The sequence below is a fragment of the Piliocolobus tephrosceles genome, chromosome 6, assembly GCF_002776525.5.
Source record: "Piliocolobus tephrosceles isolate RC106 chromosome 6, ASM277652v3, whole genome shotgun sequence".
Classification (NCBI taxonomy): domain Eukaryota; kingdom Metazoa; phylum Chordata; class Mammalia; order Primates; family Cercopithecidae; genus Piliocolobus; species Piliocolobus tephrosceles.
Window position 1 is genome coordinate 100,646,457 of NC_045439.1, and position 25,977 is coordinate 100,672,433.

Here is a 25,977-nt window from a genome sequence, read left to right on the forward strand (position 1 = left end):
ACGTGTAACTGTGTATTTATTTATTTATTTACTTTTTCCTTTTTGAGACAGGGTCTCACTTTGTCACCCAGGCTGGCATGCAGTGGTGAGATTTCACTGCAACCTCCACTGCCCAATCTCAAGCAATCCTCTCACCTCAGTGCCTCATGTAGCTGGGACTACCAGCATGCACCACCATGCTCAGCTAATTTTTTTGTATTTTTTAGCAGAGACAGGGTCTCAAACTCCTGAGCTCAAGTGATCCACCACCCTTGGCCTCCCAAAGTGCTGGGATTACAGGCATTAATAATATAAGTACAGTCCCGACCTTGTGCTTATATTATTAACTCACTCATGAACATAGCATTAGGCTGTTTTGTGGTCCTTTGGCTTCTTTATTTGCTCAGCAGTGAATCGCAGCCTCCTTTCCATATTTAGGAAGGCTCTGCTTGGTCACGGTAAGGACCATGCTCCTGATGGACGTGTACACTGCCTCCAGGTCTTCCTTGACTTTAGATGGAAGTTGGTCCTGGCCTTCTCCTGCCCTTCAGTCCTGGTGTCTGGGGTGGGTCCATCGAAGCAGTCCTGTGCCGTGCATCCCTGTCATGGCTCAGCGTGTGCCTAAGCCCAGCCCTTCCACCTCTCCTTCCAGGGTGATGAGGGTGGAGAGCGGGTGCTGCAGCAGCGCTGGACCTCCTTCCTCAAGGCCCAACTGCTGTGCTCACGGCCCGACGATGGCTTCCCCTTCAATGTGCTGCAGGACGTCTTCACCCTGAGCCCCAGCCCCCAGGACTGGCGTGACACGCTTTTCTATGGAGTCTTCACTTCCCAGTGGTAGGGTCCCCAGACCTCGCTGGAGATGGAAGGGTGAAGGGTGGCTGGGACTGGGGCCCCCAGGGCTCCTGGGTTAATCTGGTTATTTCCTCTGCAGGCACAGGGGAACTACAGAAGGCTCTGCCGTCTGCGTCTTCACCATGAAGGACGTGCAGAGGGTCTTCAGTGGCCTCTACAAGGAGGTGAACCGTGAGACGCAGCAGTGGTACACTGTGACCCACCCGGTGCCCACACCCCGGCCTGGAGCGGTGGGTACTGGCTCCCTGTACCCAGAAGGGGTGCTAGGAAGATGTGGGTCCCCACACCATGTTGGAACCAAGGCTGCCTAGCCTCGGGCAGATCACTTGGCTTCTCTGAATCTGTTTTCTCGTCTTTAATATGGGACATAGGCCCAGGCCTGCTTTGTCTACTGGGTTAGAGGTAACTATGAATGTTAGAATGTCTTCAGTTCTGTTTCAGGATACAAGTGTGTCCCCATCAGGGCGCTTGCTGCAGGCTGCTACAATCATCTCTTCACTTGGTCCTCTCCCCTACTCAGCTGCAAGCTGCTTATTTAATTATCAAGTGACTGAATGGGCAAGCTGTGGGGAAATAGTGCTTTCTTCCTCCCTTCTAGCCTAACGGGCTACCCTGAAAGCAGGCCTTGAGACAAGGATAGATATGCCAAATAGTTTATTAGGGAGATGATGCCAGGAAGCAGCATGAAGGAATAAGAAGGTTGAGAGGAGGAGGGAGGGAAACCAAAAGAGGGTGTGTCAGCGAGCCGTTATTGCTGTGGGCAGCTGGAGCTGGGTCCCGCTGGAGCCCCTGATAGATGGTGTGGAGCACCTCTCAGAATTTCAGGAAGCCCCAGGTGGGGCAGGAAGGAACTGCCGACTGTGCTGGGGCGCTCTGCCCAGCCAGGGCTTCCTGAGAGCACTGGTGAAGGGTGTGGAGGAGCAGGGAGTGTGGTCCTGGTTCTTGAGGCCCCTGGGCATATGAGGCTGGGGTGGTAGGTGGGGAGGAGACACAGCAAGGAAGCCCTCCAAGCACTCGGTTCCCCATACCCTGGGCTTTGTCCTTGCTCCCTCAGACGTGCACGCCGGCTCTGTAGAGCACTGCCAGGGATGTACCCTGGCTCCGGGCCGGGGGACAGACACTGCTACTGTCCACTGGGAAGCAGGGCCCCCATCCTGCCTGCTGCCCCCAGGTGTGGCTGGCCTCATGCCGCTGCTTTCTCCTCTAGTGCATCACCAACAGTGCCCGGGAAAGGAAGATCAACTCGTCCCTGCAGCTCCCAGACCGTGTGCTGAACTTCCTCAAGGACCACTTCCTGATGGATGGGCAGGTCCGAAGCCGCATGCTGCTGCTGCAGCCCCAGGCTCGCTACCAGCGTGTGGCTGTACACCGCGTCCCTGGCTTGCACCACACCTACGATGTCCTCTTCCTGGGCACTGGTGAGTGTCTGCAGCCCAGCAGGCTCAGGGGAAGGGGTGCACGTGGCCAGTGGGTCCTGGGCGGTGGGGTCCACCCTGGGCCTGAGTCCTGTCTACACCCCAGGTGACGGCCGGCTACACAAGGCGGTGAGCGTGGGCCCCCGGGTGCACATCATTGAGGAGCTGCAGATCTTCTCATTGGGACAGCCTGTGCAGAATCTGCTCCTGGACAGCCACAGGGTGAGCAGGCCAAGGAGGAATCCTGGCAGGGTGCTTGCGGGGGTGCCCTCCATGAGCACCAAGCAGTCCCCACCCAGCTTCTCCTCCCTTGCCTCAGCAAGATGGAAAGATACAGGATCCGGTCATGAGCTATTAGAAAGTGGGGTCGCCGGTTACATAACAGGCCTCTTGGGGGTGGCTCTGGGAGGCATACAAGCTGGGTGGCCATGGGTGATGGCCCTGGCTGCCCGTGCCCACTTCTCATCCCCGTGTCTGGCTGTGCAGGGGCTGCTGTATGCGGCTTCACACTCGGGCGTAGTCCAGGTGCCCGTGGCCAACTGCAGCCTGTACCGGAGCTGTGGGGACTGCCTCCTTGCCCGGGACCCTTACTGTGCTTGGAGCGGCTCCAGCTGCAAGCACGTCAGTCTCTACCAGCCTGAGCTGGCCACCAGGTGAGCATTCCCAAAGGCCCCTTCCCATCTGTCCAGCGCTGCACAGGTGGCCTCAGAGCACCATCCTGGGCCCTCCTCGGGACTGCCACATGGCCTCATTTATGTCCACTGTCTCAGCATAATTATTAATTAGCTCTCCTGCTTCCTCTCAAGTGCAATTCAGACAGGAAGTTATGTGTTTGTCTTGGCTACCTGTAAAATGAGGACATGATTTGGTTACGTATGAAGTACCACAACTTTGAAAAGCCTTGAAGAAAAAATGTGGATTAGCATGTGAACGTGCCTTAGTAATAGTAGGGCTGTGAAACGGTCCATTAACAAACCCAGTAACAATTGGTTTCGGAATAACCTATTTGGGTTATAAAATGTTCATTTAGAAAATAGGGATGAACACAAACAAAAACTACCCTCATCCCACCACCTCGAGGGAATCGCAGTGAGATTCTGATATATTATCCTCTCAGATTTTACTACACATGTGTATAGAAAACAAAAATCCTTTTATTTTATTTTATTTTATTTTACTTCATTTCATTTTTTTTTTTTTTTTTTTTTTTTGAGACAGAGTCTTGCTCTGTTGTCCAAGCTGGAGTGCAGTGTCACAGTCTCAGTTCACTGCATCCTCTGCCCCTGGGTTCAAGCAATTCTCCTGCCTCAGCCTCCCAAGTAGCTGGGATTACAGGCGCCTGCCACCACACCTGGCTAATTTTTGTATTTTTAGTGGAGGCAGGGTTTCATTACGTTGGCCAGGCTGGTCTCGAACTCCTGACCTCAAATGATCCACCCACCTTAGGCTCCCAAAGTGCCGGGATTACAGCCATGAGCCACCGTGTCTGGCCAAACATTCATATATTTTATATAACATTGGGAACTGTCCTGTTTGTAGTGTTCTTCCTTCACATATGGATACACCTGGTGTCAGTTTTTACAAAAAACAAGTGAGTTTTGGTGCATATGCCAGGAGGGACACCCCAGAATGTTAACTGTCATGATCACTGGCTGGTAGATGCTGTGATTTTTGTAGTGCTTTCATCCTTCATGCCTGGTTGAGTTATCTGTCTCCTGAGTGTATCCAGAATTACTGTCCTTTATTTTCTGTTACACAGATGTATGCGTGTGCATTGTTTTTAAAAAAGATGAGAACACATCAAAAAATTTTTTAATTAAAAAAAAGAAAAAAAGAGAGAGAGATCTGTACATACAGATCCCAGCTGTCCTTCCAATATTTTTCTGAGGGTACATACAATTTTTTGTTATTAGTTTTTGAGACAGGGTCTCTCTGTGTTGCCCAGGCTGGAGTGTAGTGGTATGATTACAGCTCACTGCAGCCTTGACCTCCTGGGCTCAAGCGATCCTCCAACCTCAGACTCCCAAGTAGGTGGAACCACAGGCGTGTGCCACCATGCCTGGCTAATTTTTCTATTTTTTGTAGAGATGGGGTCTCGCCATGTTGCCCAGGTTGTCTTGAATTCCTGGGCTCAAGCCATCTACCAGTCTTGGCCTCCCAAAGTGCTGGGATTACAGGTGTGAGCCACCATGCCCGGCCACTGAGGGTACATACTGTTTATGTAATTAAAGGAAGTGTTATCTTAGCTTTGACTTGAAATAATGTGTAGACAGAGGAGATGCTGACTCCCGTGGGTGGGGAATCAGCTCAGGAAAGGCCCTTGCCCAGGCCCAAGTCTGCAGTGAGGGGTGAGGGAATGCGGGCTCGGCGGACTTCCTGGCCAATCCCAGAATTCTCTCTGGTCCTCAGGCCATGGATCCAGGACATCGAGGGAGCCAACGCCAAGGACCTTTGCAGCACCTCTTCGGTTGTGTCCCTGTCTTTTGTACCAACAGGTGAGGTGCCCCCTCAAAAGGCAGAGGAGAGAGGTGGGGACAAGTCCGCTTGGAAGGCTCCCCCAGGCACAGATGTTGTAAATGCCTTTCCTCACATCCTCGCCCCCTACTCCTGTAAGCAGGTCCCCAGGAAGACTCAGTCCCAGGGGTCCCCAGAGTTGCCCATCATGGCACCAGGGGCATAGCCCAGAGGGAGGCAGGGGAGCTTGGAGCTACTGTGGACGCTGGCACCTCCCTACCCCATGCCTTTTCTGCCTGCAGGTGAGAAGCCATGTGAGCAAGTCCAATTCCAGCCCAACACAGTGAACACTTTGGCCTGCCCACTCCTCTCCAACCTGGCGACTCGACTCTGGCTGCACAACGGGGCCCCTATCAATGCCTCGGCTTCCTGCCATGTGCTACCCACTGGGGACCTGCTGCTGGTGGGCTCCCAACAGCTGGGGGAGTTCCAGTGCTGGTCACTAGAGGAGGGCTTCCAGCAGCTGGTAGCCAGCTACTGCCCAGAGGTGGTAGAGGACGGGGTGGCAGACCAAACAGATCAGGGTGGCAGTGTACCCGTCATCATCAGCACGTCGCGTGTGAGTGCACCAGCTGGTGGCCAGGCCAGCTGGGGTGCAGACAAGTCCTACTGGAAGGAGTTCCTGGTGATGTGCACACTCTTTGTGCTAGCCGTGCTGTTCCCAGTTTTATTCTTGCTCTACCGGCACCGGAACAGCATGAAAGTCTTCCTGAAGCAGGGGGAATGTGCCAGCGTGCACCCTAAGACCTGCCCTGTGGTGCTGCCCCCCGAGACCCGCCCACTCAACGGCCTAGGCCCCCCTAGCACCCCACTTGATCACCGAGGGTACCAGGCCCTGTCAGACAGCCCCCCGGGGGCCCGAGTCTTCACTGAGTCAGAGAAGAGGCCACTCAGCATCCAAGACAGCTTCGTGGAGGTATCCCCGGTGTGCCCCCGGCCCCGAGTCCGCCTTGGCTCAGAGATCCGTGACTCTGTGGTGTGAGAGCCGACTTCTAGAGGACGCTGCCCTGGCTTCGGGGGCTGTGAAAGCTCGGAGAGGGTCAACTGGACCTCTCCTCCGCTCTGCTGTTCGTGGAACACAACTGTGGTACCCAGCCCTTGGGAGCCTTGGAGCCAGCGGGCCTGCTGCTCTCCAGTCAAGTAGCGAGGCTCCTACTACCCAGACACCCAAACAGCCATGGCCTCAGAGGTCCTGGCCAAATATGGGGGCCTGCCTAGGTTGGTGAAACAGTGCTCCTTATGTAAACTGAGCCTTTTGTTTAAAAAACAATTCAAAATGTGAAACTAGAGGGAGAGGGAAGAGACAGCATAGAATGCAGCGCACACGGCCGCTCCAGTTCCCAGGGGCGCTGGGGATGCGTCCAAAGTGGTTGAGACAGAGTTGGAAACCCTCACCAACTGGCCTCTTCACCTTCCGCCTTATCCTGCTGCCACTGGCTGCCCTGTCTCACTGCAGATTCAGAACCAGCTTGGGCTCCGTGCGTTCTGCCTTGCCAGCCGGCCGAGGATGTAGTTGTTGCTGCCATCATCCTACCACCTCAGGGACCAGAGGGCTAGGTTGGCACTGCAGCCCTCACCAGATCCTGGGCTTGGACCCAACTCCTGGACCTTTCCGGCCTGTATCAGGCTGTGGCCACACGAGAGGACAGCGTGAGCTCAGGAGAGGCTTAGTGACACTGTACGCCTTTCCCTCAGAATTCAAGGAAGAGACTGTTGCCTGCCTTCCTCCATCTTAGCGTGAGAACCCGCGTGTCCCTTCCCACCACATCCACCCTCTCCATTTTTGAACTCAAACACGAGGAACTAACTGTGCCCTGGTCCTCTCCCCAGTCCCCAATTCACCCTCCATCCCTCACCTTCCTCCACTCTTAAGGGATATCAACACTGCCCAGCACAGGGGCCCTGAATTTATGTGGTTTTTATATGTTTTTTAATAAGATGCACTTTATGTCATTTTTTACTAACGTCTGAAGAATTATTGTTCAATCCTGGCTCTTCCTCTTCAAGGACAGTTGCTTTTTGAGGTTGGTCTAGTTCTCTGAGTTCTGAGGGGTTCTGAACCTTCTCTGTGCAGGGTCCAGTGAGCCAGTCAGCCTAGCCTGGCCAGCAACATCTCCCTGTGGGGTGGCTCTGAGGTGGGGAGCTTAAGCCACTGATAGGCAGAGGCAGGGGGTTCATTGCATTTACCTCAACCCCTTTATTCTGCATCCCCAATTCAGTTTAGCAAGGGTAGGGACACAAGGGTTGGGATGGGATGGGATGGGATGGGATGGGGGCCCTTTGTTAAAGTTTTTAATTTTTCAAATCATACAGTAAAATAGACTTTATTGATGTACGGTTCTTTACATCTTGACACATGCAGAGACTCATCTAACCACCACCCCAATCAGGATACAGGAGAGCACCACCCCTCCTGCTGCCCCTTCATCCTCACACCCTCCCACAGGGACAGCCAGCACGGGTGTGGCTTGACTTCCCACTGGCCCCTGCTCGATATGCTGCTTATTCCTAGGAGATCGAAGGCTCCTAGAAGAGAAGTCCAGTCCTTCCTCACACCAGTGTATCTCGTATCACACACAGGGTCAAACTTCTAAACCTTTATTACTGATTAGTACAAACACAAACGGAGCAATGACAATGGTAGTGAGGAGAGGCCCTGACAAGGAGGGCCTCCCCTGCCCAGGGTAAGGCTGCACAGTGCCAGCTCCAGGCTGGGCCAGCGTGGTCTGCGCTGGCAACACAGGCTTGATCTTGGCCACAGCTCAGCAGTAGAAAGGTTCTTGCACAGGGTGCCAGGACACATGCTGGGGCTGCTGTCACAGGACAATCTTAAAGGAGCTGAACAAGAGAAAAGGGGTGGGTTTTCTGCTGGAAGAGGAGGGTAGGGACTAAACCCAAACTTGACCCCCCTTCTCCCTTTAGACCCTTCTTTGGAACGAACTTTGTCCCGTGTGTCAGCCCACTCTGGAAGAACTCCCTGAGACATCCAGAGGGAGCTTTCTGGACCCACACACAGGGTCAGAGCTTCTAAACCTTTATTACTAATTAGTACAAACACAGAGCAATGACAGTGGCAGTGGGAAGGGGAGAGGCCTAGACACGGAGGGCTGCCCCTGCCTGGGGAGAGACTGCCAGCTTAGCCGGCCCTGTGTGTGTGGACTGGGGCTTTCTCTCACCCTGGCACCACCTCCTGGAGCAATGTCCTAGGCCCAGAGGCAGCAGATCGGGACCTGCAGGTACCCAGAATGCAGGGGCACCACTGTCATACCTGGCAAAGTCTGGAGAACGGGAGATGACGTGCTGGAACTCAGAGAGGTTGATGGTTCCATCCCTGTCAATGTCAGACTCCTCCAGGATCTGGGAAAGGGAGAGTTTCAGGCCAGAGCCCCAATCCCTCCCTCCCACTCCCAGGCCCAGCTGGGGCAGGGCCTGTTCAGCTGCTCACGTTGTCAATGAGCTGCTTCATCTCAGATGCACTAAGCCGTGTGTCCTCGCCCTCTCCCGTGAGGCAGTTCACCAGCCGGCTCAGGTCTTCTCTGTTCAAGGTTCCATCATCATCAAAGTCTAGAGAGCAGACACAGGAAGCCAAAAGACACGATTGGGAGGGGCTCTGAGGTTCCACAAGCAGCGCCATTTCCCAAGCAGGGCCACCACAAAGCCCATGTGGGAAGGGGTGGTGTCCTGCCGGGCTGCTCCTGGTTCTCACCGAAGATGCGGAAGGCATAATGGGACTTGATGTCCGGCGTGGCTGTGTCACTGAACACACTGAGGAGATCCAGAAAGTCCTCAAAGCTAAGGCTGTCTCTGGTTGGGGAGGTGGAGAAGACCCTGCAGATTCGCTCCTTGAAGGGGTTGGCCTAGGAGAACAAATGCCACAGGATGTGGCCCAGGTCACACACTCATTAAACCCTACCAGAAACTTGAGAGAGCAGGTCACAGGACCGGCACCAGGGAGCTCAGGCTCGTGGGGGTGAACGATCAGTGCTTTGGGGCCAATATGGAGGGCAGTGGGGGCACAGGAAAGCAAACTGACCCAGTTAGGGAAGGGACTGATATGGCTTCCTGGGAGTCAACTGTTTAACCCAAAGGCAGGTCACATACAACATAAGTGTGAGCAGAGAGGGAAGAACAAGTCATCCTAAACAAAGGGAACGAGATGGGCTGGTTATTTTAAAACACAAATATTTAATTGAAGAACTATTGTGTTACAGGCACTGGGCCAGGCCCTTTGCACAGAAATTTCACAGCAGCCCCACGGAGTGGCAATCAGCCTCTAAAACAGGGTTCCTCAAACTTTAATAAGGTAACTCAACTCCTCTTAAGGGATAAAACTTCTTTGAACTTCCAAGATTATGTTCTAGAATCCCCATTTGAAAAGCACCATTCTAGATAATTTTGCCAGGTGATTTAGGTAAAGTCCTTGTCCCCAGAAAATTAGAACTAAGCAGAAAAATGACCAGAATGGGGCCCAGTGACCCCATGATCTCAAAGCTGGTGGCAGTTGAAGTTAGGGGGTCTAGCAGAGAGGGAGTGGTGGGAGAGGTGTCAAAGGTGGGGAGTGCTTGCACCTTGAGCTCTGGAAGGCTGAGAATCTGCTCGAAGGGCACTTGTGCCAGAAGTGACTCCTCCACGCTCCGCTGCTCCTGGGGAAGCAGCTCACAAAACCTCCTGTGGGCTCTGGTAGAGAGAGGGCAACTGTCGGTGTTCTCAGCGATCGGTTTCCCTGTGTGTTCATTCCCACTCCTTGCCTGCTGCTCACTATCAACCAGGTGAGGAGCTAAAACCACATGCACAGAACTTCCGAGTCATCAGGCAACAGTAAGCAAAAGGACATGTCACAAGGCAGTACAGCCTAGGAGTCTTTTCTTGCAATGAGTATTTACTAAGCATCTACTATGTGCTGGGCACTGATTCTAGAGATCCCTGAGGGATGAAGAGGTTGTGGAAAAGGCCAGAAGTTGGCCCTAAAGAACTGGCCAGGCACAGTGGCTCACACCTGTAACCCCAGCACTTTGGGAGGCCAAGGCGGGCGGAGCATTTGAGGTCAGGAGTCTGAGACCAGTTTGAGCAACATGGTGAAACCCCTTCTCTACTAAAAATACAAAAATTAGCTGGGCATGGTGGCGGTTGCCTGTAATCCCAGCTACTCAGGAGGCTGAGGCAGGAGAATCACTTGAACCCAGAGGCAGAGGCTGTAGTGAGCCGAGATCGTGCCCCAGCACTCCAGCCTGGGTGACAGAGCGAGACTCTGTCTCAAAAAAGAGAGAGGAAAAAAAAAAAAAACGGGGAGAAAAGAGCAAAACCAAAAATTTCCTTCTCACCATCACTCCAGGGATCTCTTGCCCTCAAAGCCTCCTTTTTAGCAGCCACCCTGAACTGTCCTCCTCCTCGGCCTCCACCTCCTTCCCATGAGATTATCTTTGCCGCAGGAAGCCCAGGCACCTCCTCACTGAAAGTGCCCTGGCCTGCATAAAATCTGGCAAAAAGGCTTCCAGCCCAAGTTCAAATCCATTTACTCAGAGTGTTGTCTTAAGCAGTTACCAAACCTTTCTGAACCTGTTTCATTGTCCAATACCTCTCCCCTAAAGATTAAATTAGGTAATGCAGGCAACAATTTAGCACAGTCCCTGGCACATGGTGAGTGCTCAGAAAGCGATAACGGTTACTGTATTATTCAGGTAAAGTTGGGAGAAGGAGCCAGGCTCCCCAAAGCTTCTGTGGTTTAGCCACCGGGCAAGGTCCGGCCCCTGCCGGACTGGAGCAGGAAGTTCGGCAGTGCTGAAGCTAGTGGAGCTCAGGGTCAGAGAGCCTGACTTTTCCTGGAGGCTCTGAGGTGGCTCGCGGTGCCACGCTGGGGCCTCAGGCGAGGGCGGGGAGGGCGTGCCGGGAAGAGGGCGCAGCCCGGGCTGGGTCTCCTGGCCTCCAGCTCCCGCTCCTCTGCAGACCTCAGGCCAGCCCCCGCCCCTCCCTCGGGACAGTGCCCCCGAAGCTGTCTCTAGAGGATCCCGGGGTCGGAGGCGGGTTCAAGGCAGCACTTACAGGAGGATCTCCTGCTTCGTCAGGAACGTCAAGTCCTGGAAGGCAAAGCGAGAGCTGGCATTAGCGGACCGCTGGGAGGCCGCGGCCGCCCCGCAGCCCGCTCCGGACCCCGCTCCGGGGAACAGGCCCGCACACGAGCTCCCTAGGGCCAGGCGTCCCGCGCACCTGGTACTCGGCCAGCAGCTCCTTGGACAGGCGACTGCCCGAGCCCCCCATCTCCCCGCCGCGCGCACAGCTCCGCCAACTCGCCTCGAGACGCAGACAACTTTCTCACTTCCGCCCTTGGGCCGCGTCACTGCCCGGTCCCCGCGGCAACCGCTCCTGGGGCCACCACCCCCGGGCCCGCCCCGTCCTAAAAGCGCCCAGGCGTTCCCAGCTGGGTTTGGCAAGCGAGTTGCTGGCTCCGAGCGGTCCCTGGCGAGCGGGAGGCGGGGCCCGGGGAGGGGCCCGACGCTCCGGGGCGGAGCCCAGGACTCACGGCCCCGCCTCCGGGGTGGGCGGGGACGGGCCACGCCCCGCGCGTGCGTGCTGGCTGCGTATGCGTCACGGGAGTCGTGACCCCGCTGTGGCCCCGGCAGCGGTTGCGGGGAAAGTCGCGAGGTGCATCCACTTCGGCTGCAGTAGGTGGTGGCGGCCGCAGCCCTGGGTGGGGTCCCGTAGGAGCATCTGAGAAGTCACTGGAGCTAGCGTTTCGGGAAACCTGGAGACTCGCTGAGTGGCCGAGGTCGTCGGATGCCCCTCTGCCCAGTAAGGGCTTTTCTAGATGTTATCATCAGGCAATCGCTGCACCTGTCGCAGCCCCCAAGCCACCTCTTCCAGAAGTAACCATAACCTTGCTTCATTCTTAGGCTATTTACTGAGGACCCACTGGATGTGAAGCACTGTGCATAGTTTTCTTCGATTGTTGCAACTTCCCTTGCAAGGTAGGTTCCCATTTTACAAAGATGGAAATACGTAAGTCCAAAGGCTTTTAGTGATTTTTCCGGGCTCCGGCATTTAGAAGGTGATCGGTCCAGTCCAAGGCACCTTTAAAGGCGCTCCACTGCTGTTATCTTCATTCCAGCTGACCTGCTGTCTTTTTGACCCCATCTCACCCCTAGGCTGCTAACCCGTTTGCTCTTGTCCCCTCTTAACCTCTAGAACAATGTTTGGCACATAGTAGGCTTTCAGTAAATATTATCGAATGCATAATAAATGAATGAACGTATACTACTGCAAAAGGTAAGGATTCCAAACTGCTGGGAGGAGGTTGTGTTGGTCAGGCTGGGATTAATTCTTGATCCTTCCAATCCACTGTACTTGCTGATCTTTGTAAAGCATGTTAATCTCAGTTTATAATCATTAAATGGTTAAAAACCCAAATCCTGGCCCTCTGTAACTGGACTTGCTCCTATTGGCTCTCTGTGTTTCAGCCACGTTGGGCCCTCAGTCCCTCTTCCATCTTATCCTCAGGGAAGCCTTTCCTGACTCCCTAGACTGCCTAGGAATTTACTTTACACTTGAAGAATACCCGTTGCTTCTCCTTGGCAGCATGTGTTTAATAAGACCCACTGTATTAATATGTACATTCCATCACTGTAGAAATATTCAAGGCCAGGCGTGATGGCTCATGCCTGTAATCTCAGCACTTTGGGAGGCTGAAGCAGGCGGATCACTTGAGGCCAGGAGTTCAAGACCAGCATGGCCAACATGGCAATACCCTGTCTCTACTAAAAATACAAAAATTAGCCAGGCATGGTTGAACCTGGGAGCTGGAGGTTGCAGTGAGTGGAGATTGTGCCACTGCAGTCCAGCCTGGGCAACAGAGTGAGACTGTCTCAAAACAAAATAAAACAAAACAAAAAAACCTAGGGTATAGACTCATCCCAAGCTAATCATTTTTCTCTTAATAGCAGACTCTTTCTGTCCAAGAAAGAGTTAGTCTTCTGTTTAGGCAAAAAGCAGGAAGCTGTCATCATGTCTCCTGTACTAAATAGACCTTGTTTGCCTCTTACAAGCCAAGGCGAATACCTGGACTGCATGGTAGTAAGTATCTCTCTCTCTCTCTCTTTTTTTTTTTTTGAGACAGAGTTTCACTCTTGTTGCCCAGGCTGGAGTGCAATGGCGTGATCTTGGCTTATTGCAACCTCTGCCTCCCAGGTTCAAGCAATTCTCCTGCCTCAGCCTCCTGTATAGCTGGGATTACAGGCATGCGCCACCACACCTGGCTACTTTTGTATTTTTAGTAGAGACGGGGTTTCTCCATGTTGGTCAGGCTGGTCTCAAACTCCCAACCTCAGGTGATCTGCCTGTCTTGGCCTCCCAGAGCGCTAGGATTACAGGCGTGAGCCACTGTGCCCGGCCATAAGTATCTCTTTATAGTGAAGATAGGAGAGTCAGCTTTGTGCCTGGTGACCAGCTATGATCTAGATCTCTCAGCCACTTCACTTGACTCTGAATCCTTCATGGAACAACCTTCTGGTTTTCATTTTGCTTCCTGATTCATTTTGTACACTGACCAGCCAGCAAGAACCTTTTGTGCCACTTGGCACATTTCTCATTGTAAATTATTATTATTTTTCAGATAGAGTCTCACTCTCACCAGGCTGGAGTGCAGTGGTATGATCTCGGCTCACTGCAACCTCCACCTCCCGGGTTCAAGCAATTCTCCTGCCTCAGCCTCCCGAGTAGCTGGGATTACAGGAGTCTACCACCCAGCTAATTTTTGTATTTTTTTTTTAATAGAGACGGGGTTTCACCATGTTGGCCAGGATAGTCTCGATCTCCTGATCTTGTGATCCGCCTCCCTCAGCCTCCCAAAGTGCTGGGATTACAGGCATGAGCCACTGCGCCCAGCCTCTCACGGTAAATTATTAAATGCGCAGTCGGAATCATCTGGTAGTCCTTGGTGAATCTGGTTAGCATATTGTCCCTCCCGTACCTGATCAACTCTTGGTACAGTGATAAAACTGAACTGCTGATATACTTCTATTTTTTATTTTATTTATTTTTTTGAGACAGAGTCTCACTGTCACCAGGCTGGAGTACAGTGGTGCAATCTCAGCTTACTGCAACTTCTGCCTCCTGGGTTCAAGCGATTCTCCTGCCTCAGTCTCACGAGTAGCTGAGATTACAGGCGCCCACTACCACACCTGGTTAATTTTTTTGTATTTTTAGTAGAGATGGGGTTTCACCACATTGGCCAGGCTGGTCTCGAACTCCTGACCTCGTGATCCCCCACCTTGGCCTCCCAAAGTGCTGGGATTACAGGCGTGAGCCACCGTGCCCAGACTTCATTGTAATTTTCTTTTTTTCCTTTTTTTTTTGAGATGGAGTCTCGTTTTGTCACCAGGCTGGAATGCAGTGGCACAATCTCAGTTCACCACAACCTCCACCTCCCAGGTTCAAGTGATTCTCCTGCCTCAGCCTGCCAAGTAGCTGGGACTACAGGTGTGTACCCACCACGCCCAGCTAATTTTTGTATTTTTAGTAGAGACAGGGTTTCACCATGTTGGCCAGGATGGTCTCGATATCTTGACCTCGTGATTCGCCCACGTCAGCCTCCCAAAGTGCTGGTCCAGGGATTACAGGTGTGAGCCACCGCACCCAGCCCCTCATTGTGATTTTGATTTGCCTTTCCTTATTGATTAATGATGTTAAACATCCCAAATGTGCTTGTTGGTCATCTTTATATCTTATTTGAAAAAATGTCTAAGATTATCTTTTTTTTTCTCCTTGTTTTGGTTTTGTTTTATTTTTATTATCTCATTTTAAATTTTTTTTTTTTGAGACGGAGTCTCGCTCTGTCGCCCAAGCTGGAGTGCAGTGGCCAGATCTCAGCTCACTGCAAGCTCCGCCTCCTGGGTTCACACCATTCTCCTGCCTCAGCCTCCCGAGTAGCTGGGATTACAGGCGCCTGCCACCACTCCCAGGTAGTTTTTTGTATTTTTTAGTAGAGACGGGGTTTCACTGTGTTAGCCAGGATGTTCTCGATCTCCTGACCTCGTGATCCGCCCGTCTCGGCCTCCCAAAGTGCTGGGATTACAGGCTTGGGCCACCGTGCCCGGCTAAATTTTTTCACCTGTCAGATAAGATTCTCTTTTAATAGATACTACATTAGTCATGCCTGTGGTCCCAGCTGCTTGGGAGGCTGAGGTGGATAGATTGCTTGAGCCTGGGAGGCAGACATTGCAGTAAGGTGAAAATAAGATACTACATTTTATCATCAAAATTATGCTTAGCTTCACTTTTTTTTTTTCTTTTTTTTTTTTTTGTCTTTTACCTTGCAGCTCCAGCTGAAAGGATTAGCTTCACTTTTAAACATTTTTGGCCAGGCATGGTGGCTCACGCCTGTAATCCCAGCACTTTGGAAGGCCGAGGTGGGTGGATCACCTGAGGTCAGGAATTTGAGACCAGCCTGGTGAAACCTGGTCTTTCCTAAAAATACAAAAATTAGCTGGGCGTGGTGGCACACACCTGTAGTCCCAGCTACTCAGGAGGCCGAGGCATGAAAATCACTTGAACCCAGGTGGCGTAGGTTGCAGTGAGCCAAGATCATGCCACTGCACTACAACCTGGCTGATAGAGTGAGATTCTGTCTTTAAAAAAAAAAAAAAAATTGACCATCTTAACCATTTCTAAGTGTATAGTAGCATTAAGCACATTCACGATGTTGTGCAGCAAATCTCCAGAATGTTTTCATCTTGCAAACTAAGCCTCAGTACCCATTAAACTTAGCTTGACTTTTGATATGTAATTTTTTATGTGTTTTCTGTCTCCTTTCTGTTTTATTAACATGAAGTTTCTGGACCAGCAGAGCTGAAGGAACCCAAACTTGGACTGAAGTGACTCTACTAAGGTAATGCCTCCTTTTGATATCCTACCTGGGCCAGTGGCAGACCCCTCTCCCTGACAATGCTGGGTCCAGGGCTCCAGGCAGCCAGGGGAAGATGAAGACAGGCAGTAATGTCCCCCTAGAAGGGTTGGCCCTGGGCACTTACACACACATTGGCACCATCCTCACCCAAATGTTTCTATGTGTGACCAATTGGAATCACTACGGAACATGGAAAAGCTTTTCCCACAAAAGAAGTTGTCATCTTTGAAACCCTGAGCTCTCTCATGCATTGGAACTCAGGTATGATTTTCTGGAGGGCAGTTTGATGGTGTGCATCAGAAACCTGAGCCATGGGAGTTTGAGACTGCCTGAACAGCAGAGCAAGTCCCTGTCTCTACCAAAAATAAAACAAAACCAAACCAAAACTTGAGCCATGGACCTACTCTGACCCAGTGGTATATCAGGATTTTATTTTTGTTTGCGTATTTGTTTTTTTTTTTTTGAGACGGAGTCTCCCTCTGTCGCCCAGGCTGGAGTGCGGTGGCCGGATCTCAGCTCACTGCAAGCTCCGCCTCCCGGGATTACGCCATTCTCCTGCCTCAGCCTCCGGAGTAGCTGGGACTGCAGGCGCCCGCCACCTCGCCCAGCTAGTTTTTTTGTATTTTTAGTAGAGGCGGGGTTTCACCGTGTTAGCCAGGATGGTCTCGATCTCCTGACCTCGTGATCTGCCCGTCTCGGCCTCCCAAAGTGCTGGGATTACAGGCTTGAGCCACCGCGCCCGGCCTCAGGATTTTATTTTAAAGGAAAATAAAAACATGACGTGTTCAGTGATGAGTGTGTGAGTGCATAGGATGTTCATTGCCACATCGTGTATAATAGAATGAAAGTAGCTACAACCTATATGAACAGTTGAAGATTGGTTTAAAAGTCAAGATCCGTCTGTGTATGAAAATGAAGCTAAACAAAAATTGTGATTTTTCCTTAGGCATTGTAACAAAGGGTTATAGTTTATCTTTATTTTTTCTCCATTAAAAAATTTACTCAATATATGTAATTTTTAGAAAGAAAAAAATAGTTGATATATATGAGACATAAAATGTGTGTGTGTCTATGTGTGTGTGTGTGTGTGTATTAGTCTGTTCTCACGCTGCTATGAAGAAATACCCAAGACTGGGTAATTTATAAAGGAAAGAGGTTTTATTGACTCACAGTTCTGCAAGGGTGGACAGGCCTCAGGAAACTTACAGTCATGACAGAAGGGGAAGCAAACACATCCTTCTTCACATGGCAGCGGCAAGGAGACGTGCAGAGCAAAGAGGGAGGTAAAGCCCCTTGTAAAACCATCAGATCTCATGAGAACTCACTCTCATGAGAACAGCATGGAGGTGACCACCCCCATGATTCAATTACTTTCCACTGGGCCCCTCCCACAACAAGTGGGGATTATAGGAACCACAAGGTGAGATTTGGGTGCAGACATAGCCAAACCACATCCATCTATCTATCTATCTATCTATCTATCTATCTATCTATCTATATATATTTTTTTGAGACGGAGTCTCGCTCTGTCACCCAGGCTGGAGCGCAGTGGCCGGATCTCAGCTCACTGCAAGCTCCGCCCCCCGGGTTTACTCCATTCTCCTGCCTCAGCCTCCCAAGTAGCTGGGACTACAGGCGCCCGCCACCTTGCCCGGCTAGTTTTTTTGTAATTTTTTTAGTAGAGACGGGGTTTTATCGTATTAGCCAGGATGGTCTCGATCTCCTGACCTCGTGATCCGCCCGTCTCGGCCTCCCAAAGTGCTGGGATTACAGGCTTGAGCCACCGCGCCCGGCCCCTATCTGTCTATATTTTTTGAGACAGAGTTTCACTCTTACTGTCCAGGCTGGAGTGCAATGGCGCAATCTCCGCAGTGCCCGGTGGCACATGCCTGTAGTTCCACATACTTGGGATGCTGATGTGAAAGAATCCCTTGAGCCTGGGAGGTCAAGGCTTCAGGGAGACATGTTCGCACCACTGCACTCCTGCCTGGGTGACAGAGTGAGAACCTGTTTCAAAATAAAATAGGCCGTGGCTGGGTGCGGTGGCTCACGCCTGTAATCCCAACACTTTGGGGAGCCGAGGCTGGTGGATCACCTGAGGTCAGGAGTTCAAGACCAGCCAGACCAACATGATGAAACCCTGTCTCTATCAAAAATACAAAATTAGCTGGCCATGGTGGCAGATTCCTGTAATCCCAGCTACTTGGGAGGCTGAGGCTGGAGAATTGCTTGAACCTGGGAGGTAGAGGTTGCAGTGAGCCAAGATAGCGCCATTGCACTCCAGCCTGGGTGACAGTGATAAGTAAATAAATAGGCCAGGCGCGGTGGCTCAGGCCTGTAATTCCAGCACTTTGGGAGGCCGAGAGGGGAGGGTCACCTGAGGTCAGGATTTCAAGACCAGCCTGGCCAGTATAGTAAAACCCTGCCTCTAGGCCGGGCGCGGTGGCTCAAGCCTGTAATCCCAGCACTTTGGGAGGCCGAGACGGGCGGATCACGAGGTCAGGAGATCGAGACCATCCTGGCTAATACGGTGAAACCCTGTCTCTACTAAAAGTACAAAAAAAACTAGCCAGGCGAGGTGGCGGGCGCCTGTAGTCCCAGCTACTCCGGAGGCTGAGGCAGGAGAATGGCGTAAACCCGGGAGGCGGAGCTTGCAGTGAGCTGAGATCCGGCCACTGCACTCCAGCCCAGGCGACAGAGCGAGACTCCGTCTCAAAAAAAAAAAAAAAAAAACAAAAAAAACCCCCCCCCCCACTAAAAATACAAAAATTAGCCGGGCCTGGTGTCGGGTACCTGTAATTCCAGCTCCTTGGGTGGCTGAGGCACGAGAATCACTTGAACCCGGGAGGTGGAGGTTGCAGTGAGCCAAGATCATGCCACTGCCCTCTAGCCTGGGCAGAGTAAGACTCTGTCTCAAAAAAATAAAAAACAAATAATCTGGGCATGGTGGCTCATGCCTATAATCCCAGCACTTTGGGAGGCCAAGGCGAAGGGATCACTCGAGGTCAGAAGTTCAAGACCAGCATGGCCAACATGGTGAAACACCATCTCTACTAAAAATACAAAAATTACCCAGGTGTGGTGGTGCCTGCCTGTAACCCCAGCAGCCCAGGAGGCTGAAGCGGGAGAACCGCTTGAACCCGGGAGGCGGAGGTTACAGTGAACTGAGATCACTGCCACTACACTCCAGCCTGGGTGACAGAGTGAGATTCCATTGCAAAATAAATAAATAAATAAATAAATAAATAAATAAATAAAATGTCTAGAAGTGGGTTACCATCATGTGTTTTTCATCTTTTATGATTATTTTAGGTCAGCTCTATGGCTCTTCCACATGATTCAAATGAAACTTCCTATTTGCTACCTCCAAACAATGAGGACTGGGACAGGCAAGCCATTCCTGACTTTGTTTATAGGCAGAAGGATCTCATGGCAGAAGGGATTCAGTGGCCAAGGAATGCACCTGGCATCCTGGAAGCTCTGCCACAGTCTCCATTTGATGCTGCACTCTGCTCTGCCTGGAAGCAGCGGGTAGAGCTGGGGCTGTTTCGCTACCGCCTACGGGAGCTACAGACACAAATCCTCCCTGGTGCGGTGGGTTTCGTGGCTCAGCTGAACGTGGAGCGTGGTGTGCAGAGGAGGCGCCCACAGATCATCAAGAGCGTGAGGCAGGCATTTGACCCTGAACAGTTCAACTTCAACAAGATCCAGCCCGGAGAAGTCCTCTTCCGTTTGCACCGGGAGCCTGATCTCCCTGGGACTCTCCTGCAAGAGGACATCCTTGTGGTGATCAACGTCAGCCCCTTGGAGTGGGGCCACGTGCTGCTGGTGCCTGAGCCTGCCCGCGGGCTCCCCCAGCGCCTGCTGCCGGGTGCACTGAGGGCGGGGATTGAGGCTGTACTGCTGAGCTTACACCCGGGCTTCCGTGTTGGCTTCAACAGCCTGGGAGGCTTGGCCTCGGTGAACCACCTCCACCTACATGGCTATTACCTGGCCCACAGACTGCCCGTGGAGCAGGCGCCAAGCAAGCCCCTGGACCCTGGAGGCCATTTGCATCTGCTCCAGGGCCTCCCAGCTCCGGGCTTCCTCTTTTACACTCGTGGGCCAGGGCTTGACTTGGAGTCCTTGATATGCAGGGTATGTCGGGCCACTGATTATCTGACTGACCATGAGATTGCACATAACTTGTTTGTGACCCGGGGAGCTCCGCCAGGAAAGACATCACCTTCCTCAGCCCTCACAGGGGTCCGAGTAATTCTGTGGGCCCGGAAGTCCTGCTTTGGCATAAAGGATGGTGAGGCTTTCAACGTTGCCCTCTGTGAGCTGGCTGGGCACCTCCCTGTCAAAACATCCCAGGACTTTAGCAGCCTGACAGAGGCAGCTGCTGTGGCCCTCATTCAGGACTGTCGGCTGCCCCCATCCCAGGCAGAAGAGGTACAGGCAGCACTGGTGGCTCTGATGTCCCAGGAAGAGCAGTAATACTTCTGGATGTATTTATGTTCTTTTCTTCTTTTCTTTTGAGATAGGTCTCACTCTGTCACCCAGGCTAGAGTGCAGTGGTGTGATCCCGGCTCACTGTAGCCTCGACCTCTGGGGCGGAAGTGATCCTCCCACCTCAGCGTCTTGAGTAGCTGAGACTACAGGCATGCACCACCACACACCTGGCCAACTTTTTTTTAACAATTAGGTGATTTTGTATTTTTTTTACATAGACAGGGTTTCACCATGTTGCCCAGGCTGGTCTTGAACTCTTGGGCTGAAGCAATCCTCTCACCTCAGCCTCAGTGCTGAGTGAGCCCTTGCACCTAGTCTGGATGTATTTCTTTTCTTTCTTTCTTTTTTTTTTTTTTTTTTGAGACAGAGTCTCGCTCTGTCACCTAGGCTGAGGTGCACTGGCGCGATCTCGGCTCACTGCATCCTCCACCTCTAGGGTTCAAGTGATTCTCCTGGCTCAGCCTCCCGAGTAGCTGGGACTACAGGCTCCTGCCACCACACCCGGCTAATTTTTTTGTATTTTTAAAAGAGAAGGGGTTTCATTGTGTTGGCCAGGCTGGTCTTGAACTCCTTACCTCGGGTGATCCGCCTGCCTCGGCCTCCCAAAGTGCTGTGATTGCAGGCGTAAGCCACCGTGCCTAGCCTGGATGTCTTCATTTTTTACCTGATGTGTCCCTTTCCAGAGTGCTGCCCATCATGGTCATTTGGACATTTATTTTCATGGCTGCCTTCTCACCTATCTCAGCCTAAAAAGAAGGATAAAGAAAGAGCTAATAATGATCTTTTTAAAGGTGAGCTGATAATGGTCTCTTTAAAGGGGAGAAAGCCTAGAAAAATTCTACTGAGTCAGACTTCATGAATGTATCTGCTACCTCTCCCCGTTCTTGATCAAGCCCCAGTGGTGTTAAAAAGGAGTGTGTGTGACAGTTACACACTCCCGACTTTATATTTGGACTTTGTCTTTCTTTGATATCAAATGTTAGCAAGGTGATAGTGCATGTGCCTCCAGCACTGAGCTGCCATTTCTGTTCTCAGCCTCTCCATTTATTCCCCTTTGCTCACCACTTATTTTTATTTCTTCATCCCTTCTTTCCATTTATCCCTGCTCCACCCAAATGCCCCCCTCCACTTTCCCGGCCACCTTGAGCTTTCCTCTAGCCCCCAACACTGAGTTGAATGCTCTTCACTGATATCATCTGATGTAAAAACACAGTGTCATCACAATTTCCCAGGTACATGTCTTTTTTTTTTTTTTTTTTGTAAGGCTGGGTGCAGTGGTGCAATCACAGCTCACTGCAGACTGAAACTATTGGGCTCAAGCTACCCTCCCACTTCAGCCCCCTGAGTAGCTGGGATGACAGGTGCACCATCACACCTGGCTATTTTTTTTAGTTTTTTGTAGAGACAGGGTCTTGCTATGTTGCCCAGGTTGCTGTCAAACTCCTGGCCTCAAGAAATCCTCCCACCTTGGCCTCCCAAAGTGCTAAGATGCCACCACACCTTGCTTCAGTGTTTTTTGTTGTTGTTGTGTTTTGTTTTGGTTTTTTTTTGACACAGGGTCACTGTTACCCAGGCTGGAGTGCAGTGCTATGAACACAGCTAACTGTAGCCTCAACCTCCTGGGCTCAAACAATACTCCCATCTCAGCCTCCCTAGTAGCTGGGACCACAGGCATGCGCCACCACACCACGCTATTTTTTGTGGAGACAGGGTCTTGCCAAGTTGCCCAGGCTGGTCTTGAACTCCTGGCCTCAAGATCCTCCCACCTCAGCCTCCCAAAGTGCTGAGATTACAGGCATGAGCCACTGCACCTGGCCTGAGTCTTTTTTTTTTTTTTTTTTTTGAGACGGAGTTTCGCTCTATCGCCCAGGCTAGAGTGCAGTGGCGTGATCTCGGCTCACTGCAACCTCTCCCTCCCAGGTTCAAGTGATTCGGCCTGGGTCGTCTTAATACCTCCATTCAAAAAAGGGGATGGAGACTGACAGTTTGTAATTTGTTCAAAGTCAGACAGCTAGAGTCAGGACTGCAGCACAGACAGGTACCAGAAGATGAGCTGGGACAATGTGTGCTTGTGACTGCCTCTCCAGTCAATGGTTCCCATGGTAGGTAGTGCTGTCCTTAACAGTTTGCCCTCCCTGAGCCCCAGCCATCCCTCTTGGGGTCTTTCCCAAGCACTTTAGAAGCTCCTCTTGATGTAGACACAAAATCCAGAGCTAAGTCGTTGTTCCTCTGTCTGCATCTGAGTCAATGTGGGAAATTTTTTCTTTATCTCGTTGCTTTATTCTGCCCTGTTACTCCAGAGATTTCCACACTGGTTCCAGAGGAGCCGAGATCGCGCCATTGCACTCCAGCCTGGGCAACAAGAGTGAGACCGTCGCAAAAAAAAAAAAAATTGCTGAATGGTAGCAATTCAGGCAAGAAATGATGGTCCAGATCCTAGAACAGTCCCTAGAACACTAAATTGTTTGTTGATGCAATGTGTGTCCTGGAAGTCAAGGGACTGCAGAACATTTCCAGGAGGACCATTTCTTTCTTTCCCTTTTTTTTTTCTTCTTTTGAGACAGAGTCTTGCTCTGTTATCCAGGCTGGAGTGCAGTGGCACAGCCTCGGCTCACTGCAACCTCTGCGTCCCGGGTTCAAGCGATTCTCCTGCCTCGGCTTCCTGAAGAGCTGGGACTACAGGCGCGCACCACCACACCCAGCTAATTTTTACATTTTTAGTAGAGACGGGGTTTCACCATATTGGCCAGGCTGGTCTCGAACTCCTGACCTCGTGATCCACCCGCCTCAGCCTCCCAAAGTGCTGGGATTACAGGCATGAGCCACTGCACCTGGCCAGATATTTGTTTTTTTAAATACGAGTTCTCACTCTGTCACCCAAGCTGGAGTGCAGTGGCATAATCATAGCTCACTGCATCCTCTTAACTCCCATGCTCAAGAGATCCTCCCACCTCACCCTTCCTAGTAGCTGGGACTACAGGGCTAGCCACCCACCCTGGCTGATTCTATGAAATATTTTGAGGAGATGAGGAAGGGTGGTATCTTTCAAAGTTCAAAGTGATTTTGGAATATAAACAATTTCTTTGGGTTGAATTACATATAAATTTATCATTAACCTATGTTCCTGAACTATGAAACATGAATATGTGGGCAAAGAAATAGTTTATCTTGATAGACAATAACAACAAAAACAAAGTCTATGAATTAGAGAATGTCCATGCCTTTTTAGGCTGGGTGCAGTGGTTCATGCCTGTAATCCCACCACTTTGGGAAGCCAAGGTGGGCAGGTCAGTTGAGGCCAGGAGTTCAAGATCAGCCTGGCCAACATGGCAAAACCCCCTCTCTACAAAAAATACAAAAATTAGCCGGGCATGGTGGTGCACACCTGTAGCCCCAGCTACTTGGGAGGCTGAAGTGGGAGGATTGCTTAAGCCTGGGAGGGTAAGCAAAGTTGCAGTGAGCTGCGATCACACCACTGCACTCCAGCCTGGGCTACAAAGCAAGACTCTGTCTCAAAAAAACAAAATAATAATAATTTTTTAAAAGTTCATGTATTTTTAAGTGTTCTCTAGATTTAGCCACACAGTATAATTTTAGGGTGACAAGTTGAGCTGAGTTGGGTGGAGGTGGTGAGCAGAAAGCAAAGTGGGTGGATGTCAGGAAGAGGTGGCAGTGAAGGAGCACTGTGATCAGGAGGTTTTGTTATTCCTTAATGGAGCTATCTCAGTCCACCAGAGGGAAAGCCTTGAAAGGCACACGGCCTTACCATGGCTGTCACTCTTTTTTTTTTTTTTTTTTTTTTTTGAGAGGGAATCTCGCTCTGTTGCCCAGGCTGGAGTGCACTGCAAGCTCCGCCTCCCGGGTTTACGCCATTCTCCTGCCTCAGCCTCCCGAGCAGCTGGGACTACAGGCACCCACCACTTCACCCAGCTAGTTTTTTGTATTTTTTAGTAGAGACGGGGTTTCACCGTGTTAGCCAGGGTGGTCTCCATCTCCTGACCTTGTGATCCGCCCGTCTCGGCCTCCCAAAGTGCTGGGATTACAGGCTGGCTGTCACTCTTGAATGCATACGCTGTGCTAGCTAAACTTAGAGTTATTAAAGAATTGAGCCTGGTGTGGTGACGTGCTCCTGTAGTCACAGCTACTGGGGAGGCTGAGGCAGGAGGACTGCTTGAGCCCAGGAGGTCCAGGCTGCAGTGAGCTATGATGGTGCATTCCACTGCACTCCAGCCTGGGTGACACAGCAAGACCCCATCTCAAAAAAAAAAGAAAAAGAAAAACAAGAATTGAGGGAAGGCAAACAGCTCTTTGTCCTGATCATATGCTTGGCTTGGCCCGGGGTTTAGGGAAAGATGGAAGTGCGGTGAGAACTGGCTTCGAAGCAGGAGGGCTGCAAGTCCCATGATGCACCGGAGGAATCTGGCCTCGAGGCTGGCCAGCTCCAAAGGGCAAATGCTGGGCCGGGCGCGGTGGCTCAAGCCTGTAATCCCAGCACGTTGGGAGGCCGAGACGGGCGGATCACGAGGTCAGGAGATCGAGACCATCCTGGCTAACACGGTGAAACCCCGTCTCTACTAAAAAATACAAAAAACTAGCCGGGCGAAGTGGTGGGCGCCTGTAGTCCCAGCTACTCGGGAGGCTGAGGCAGGAGAATGGCGTAAACCCAGGAGGCGGAGCTTGCAGTGAGCTGAGATCCGGCCACTGTACTCCAGCCCGGGCGACAGAGCGAGACTCCGTCTCAAAACCCAAAAAAAAAAAAAAGGGCAAATAAAAAAAAAAACAAAGGGCAAATGCTGTTACCCGCCCCCCGCCCAAGATGGCCTCGGCCGGCGCCCAAGTAGGTGTGGCTGCAGGGAGGCCCCGCCCCCAGAACGCTTCTCCAATGGGAGCTGCCCTCGTGTCCATGGCAACGGCAGTGGCCACAGGCTTGCTTAAGGAAGCGCTGCCCCTGCTGCAGCCGCCACGGCCGGCCGCCGGGAGCTAGGAGTGAACCCCTGCGGGGAAGGAGGTTCCCCCTCGCGATCGTGGGGACAGCCAGTCCTGTGAAACGAGGAGGCGGTTCCAGACGCCCAGGGAGAACTGGAGCCAGGGGAAGAGGGGACATGAGCGGCCAGCTGAGTGCAGCCCCAGGCCGCTAGGGGCGGACCCAACAGTCCCTCAGCTCTCCTCGGAACCATGGGTGGGCAGTCTCCACTGTCACAGCCCAAAGGGTGTTAGCCATCGGGTGCCTGTCCCTAATGTGTACACGTGCAGAAAATGAGTCCTGGGACAGGGAAAGGGCCAGTGTAGGGGGCTTTTGGTCTTCAGCTGTATTTTATCTATTCATTTATATAAAGACTCTCGCTCTGTCGCCCAGGCTGGAGTGCAGTGGTGTGATTTCGGCTTACTGCAACCTCCACCTGCCAAATTCAAGTGATTCTGTTGCCTCAGCCTCCTGAGTAGCTGGGACTACAGGCAACGCACCACCACGCCCAGCTAATTTTTGTATTTTTAGGAGGCAGGGTTTCCCCATGTTGATCAGGCTGGTCTCCAACTCCTGACCTCAAGTGATCTACCCGCCTCAGCCTCCCAACGTGCTGGGATTACAGGCGTGACCTACTGCACCCGGCCTTCAGCTGTATTGTGTTGTGTTGTGTTGTGTTGTATTGTATTGTATTTTTTGAGATGGGGTCTCGCTCTGTTGCCCAGGCTGGAGTGCAGTGGCGCGATCTCGGCTCACTGCAACCTCTGCTTCCCGGGTTCAAACTATTCTCCTGCCTCACCCTCCCAAGTAGCTAGGATTACAGGCACGTGCCACCACGCCCAGCTAATTTTTTGCATTTTTAGTAG

General features: G+C 51.8%; 3 protein-coding genes and 1 pseudogene across 8 annotated transcripts in view; 3 read left to right on the forward strand and 1 right to left on the reverse strand.

The window, feature by feature from the left end:
- Window positions 1-6,743, forward strand: part of SEMA4B (semaphorin 4B) — a 42,909-nt gene extending 36,166 nt beyond the window's left edge. For both annotated transcript variants that reach the window (XM_023187122.2, XM_023187121.2), the window contains exons 9-15: window positions 632-813; window positions 911-1,061; window positions 2,039-2,249; window positions 2,353-2,468; window positions 2,733-2,899; window positions 4,656-4,741; window positions 5,003-6,743. In XM_023187122.2, the coding sequence (XP_023042890.1) occupies window positions 632-813; window positions 911-1,061; window positions 2,039-2,249; window positions 2,353-2,468; window positions 2,733-2,899; window positions 4,656-4,741; window positions 5,003-5,742 (1,653 nt within the window). In that variant the 3' untranslated portion in view covers window positions 5,743-6,743. The remainder of the gene's footprint in view (window positions 1-631; window positions 814-910; window positions 1,062-2,038; window positions 2,250-2,352; window positions 2,469-2,732; window positions 2,900-4,655; window positions 4,742-5,002) is intronic.
- LOC111522899 lies at window positions 5,938-6,666 on the forward strand (annotated as a pseudogene).
- Window positions 6,744-7,338: 595 nt separating the features above from the next.
- CIB1 (calcium and integrin binding 1) lies at window positions 7,339-11,217 on the reverse strand. 2 transcript variants are annotated; one of them, XM_023187131.3, is made up of 7 exons: window positions 10,965-11,208; window positions 10,800-10,834; window positions 9,329-9,437; window positions 8,467-8,617; window positions 8,206-8,324; window positions 8,029-8,117; window positions 7,339-7,598 (listed from the first exon to the last, which is right to left on the reverse strand). In XM_023187131.3, the coding sequence occupies exons 1-7, from the start codon at window positions 11,013-11,015 to the stop codon at window positions 7,577-7,579; spliced, it is 576 nt and encodes a 191-aa protein (XP_023042899.1). In that variant the 5' UTR covers window positions 11,016-11,208; the 3' UTR covers window positions 7,339-7,576. The 2 variants fall into 2 exon arrangements, with proteins under 2 accessions (XP_023042899.1, XP_023042898.1); XM_023187130.1 differs by lacking the exon at window positions 7,339-7,598 and having other exon boundaries at window positions 7,746-8,117; window positions 10,965-11,217.
- A 134-nt stretch (window positions 11,218-11,351) lies between these two features.
- Window positions 11,352-21,372, forward strand: GDPGP1 (GDP-D-glucose phosphorylase 1). Of its 4 annotated transcripts, none has more exons than XM_023187125.2 (5): window positions 11,352-11,546; window positions 11,648-11,722; window positions 15,580-15,636; window positions 18,967-20,088; window positions 20,832-21,372. In XM_023187125.2, exons 4-5 carry the CDS (start codon window positions 18,976-18,978, stop codon window positions 20,946-20,948), a joined length of 1,230 nt encoding a protein of 409 aa, XP_023042893.1. In that variant the 5' UTR covers window positions 11,352-11,546; window positions 11,648-11,722; window positions 15,580-15,636; window positions 18,967-18,975; the 3' UTR covers window positions 20,949-21,372. The 4 variants fall into 4 exon arrangements, with proteins under 4 accessions (XP_023042893.1, XP_023042896.1, XP_023042895.1 ...); XM_023187128.2 differs by having other exon boundaries at window positions 18,967-19,948; XM_023187127.2 differs by having other exon boundaries at window positions 18,967-20,144; window positions 20,832-20,908.
- The last annotated feature ends 4,605 nt before the right edge of the window (window positions 21,373-25,977 follow it).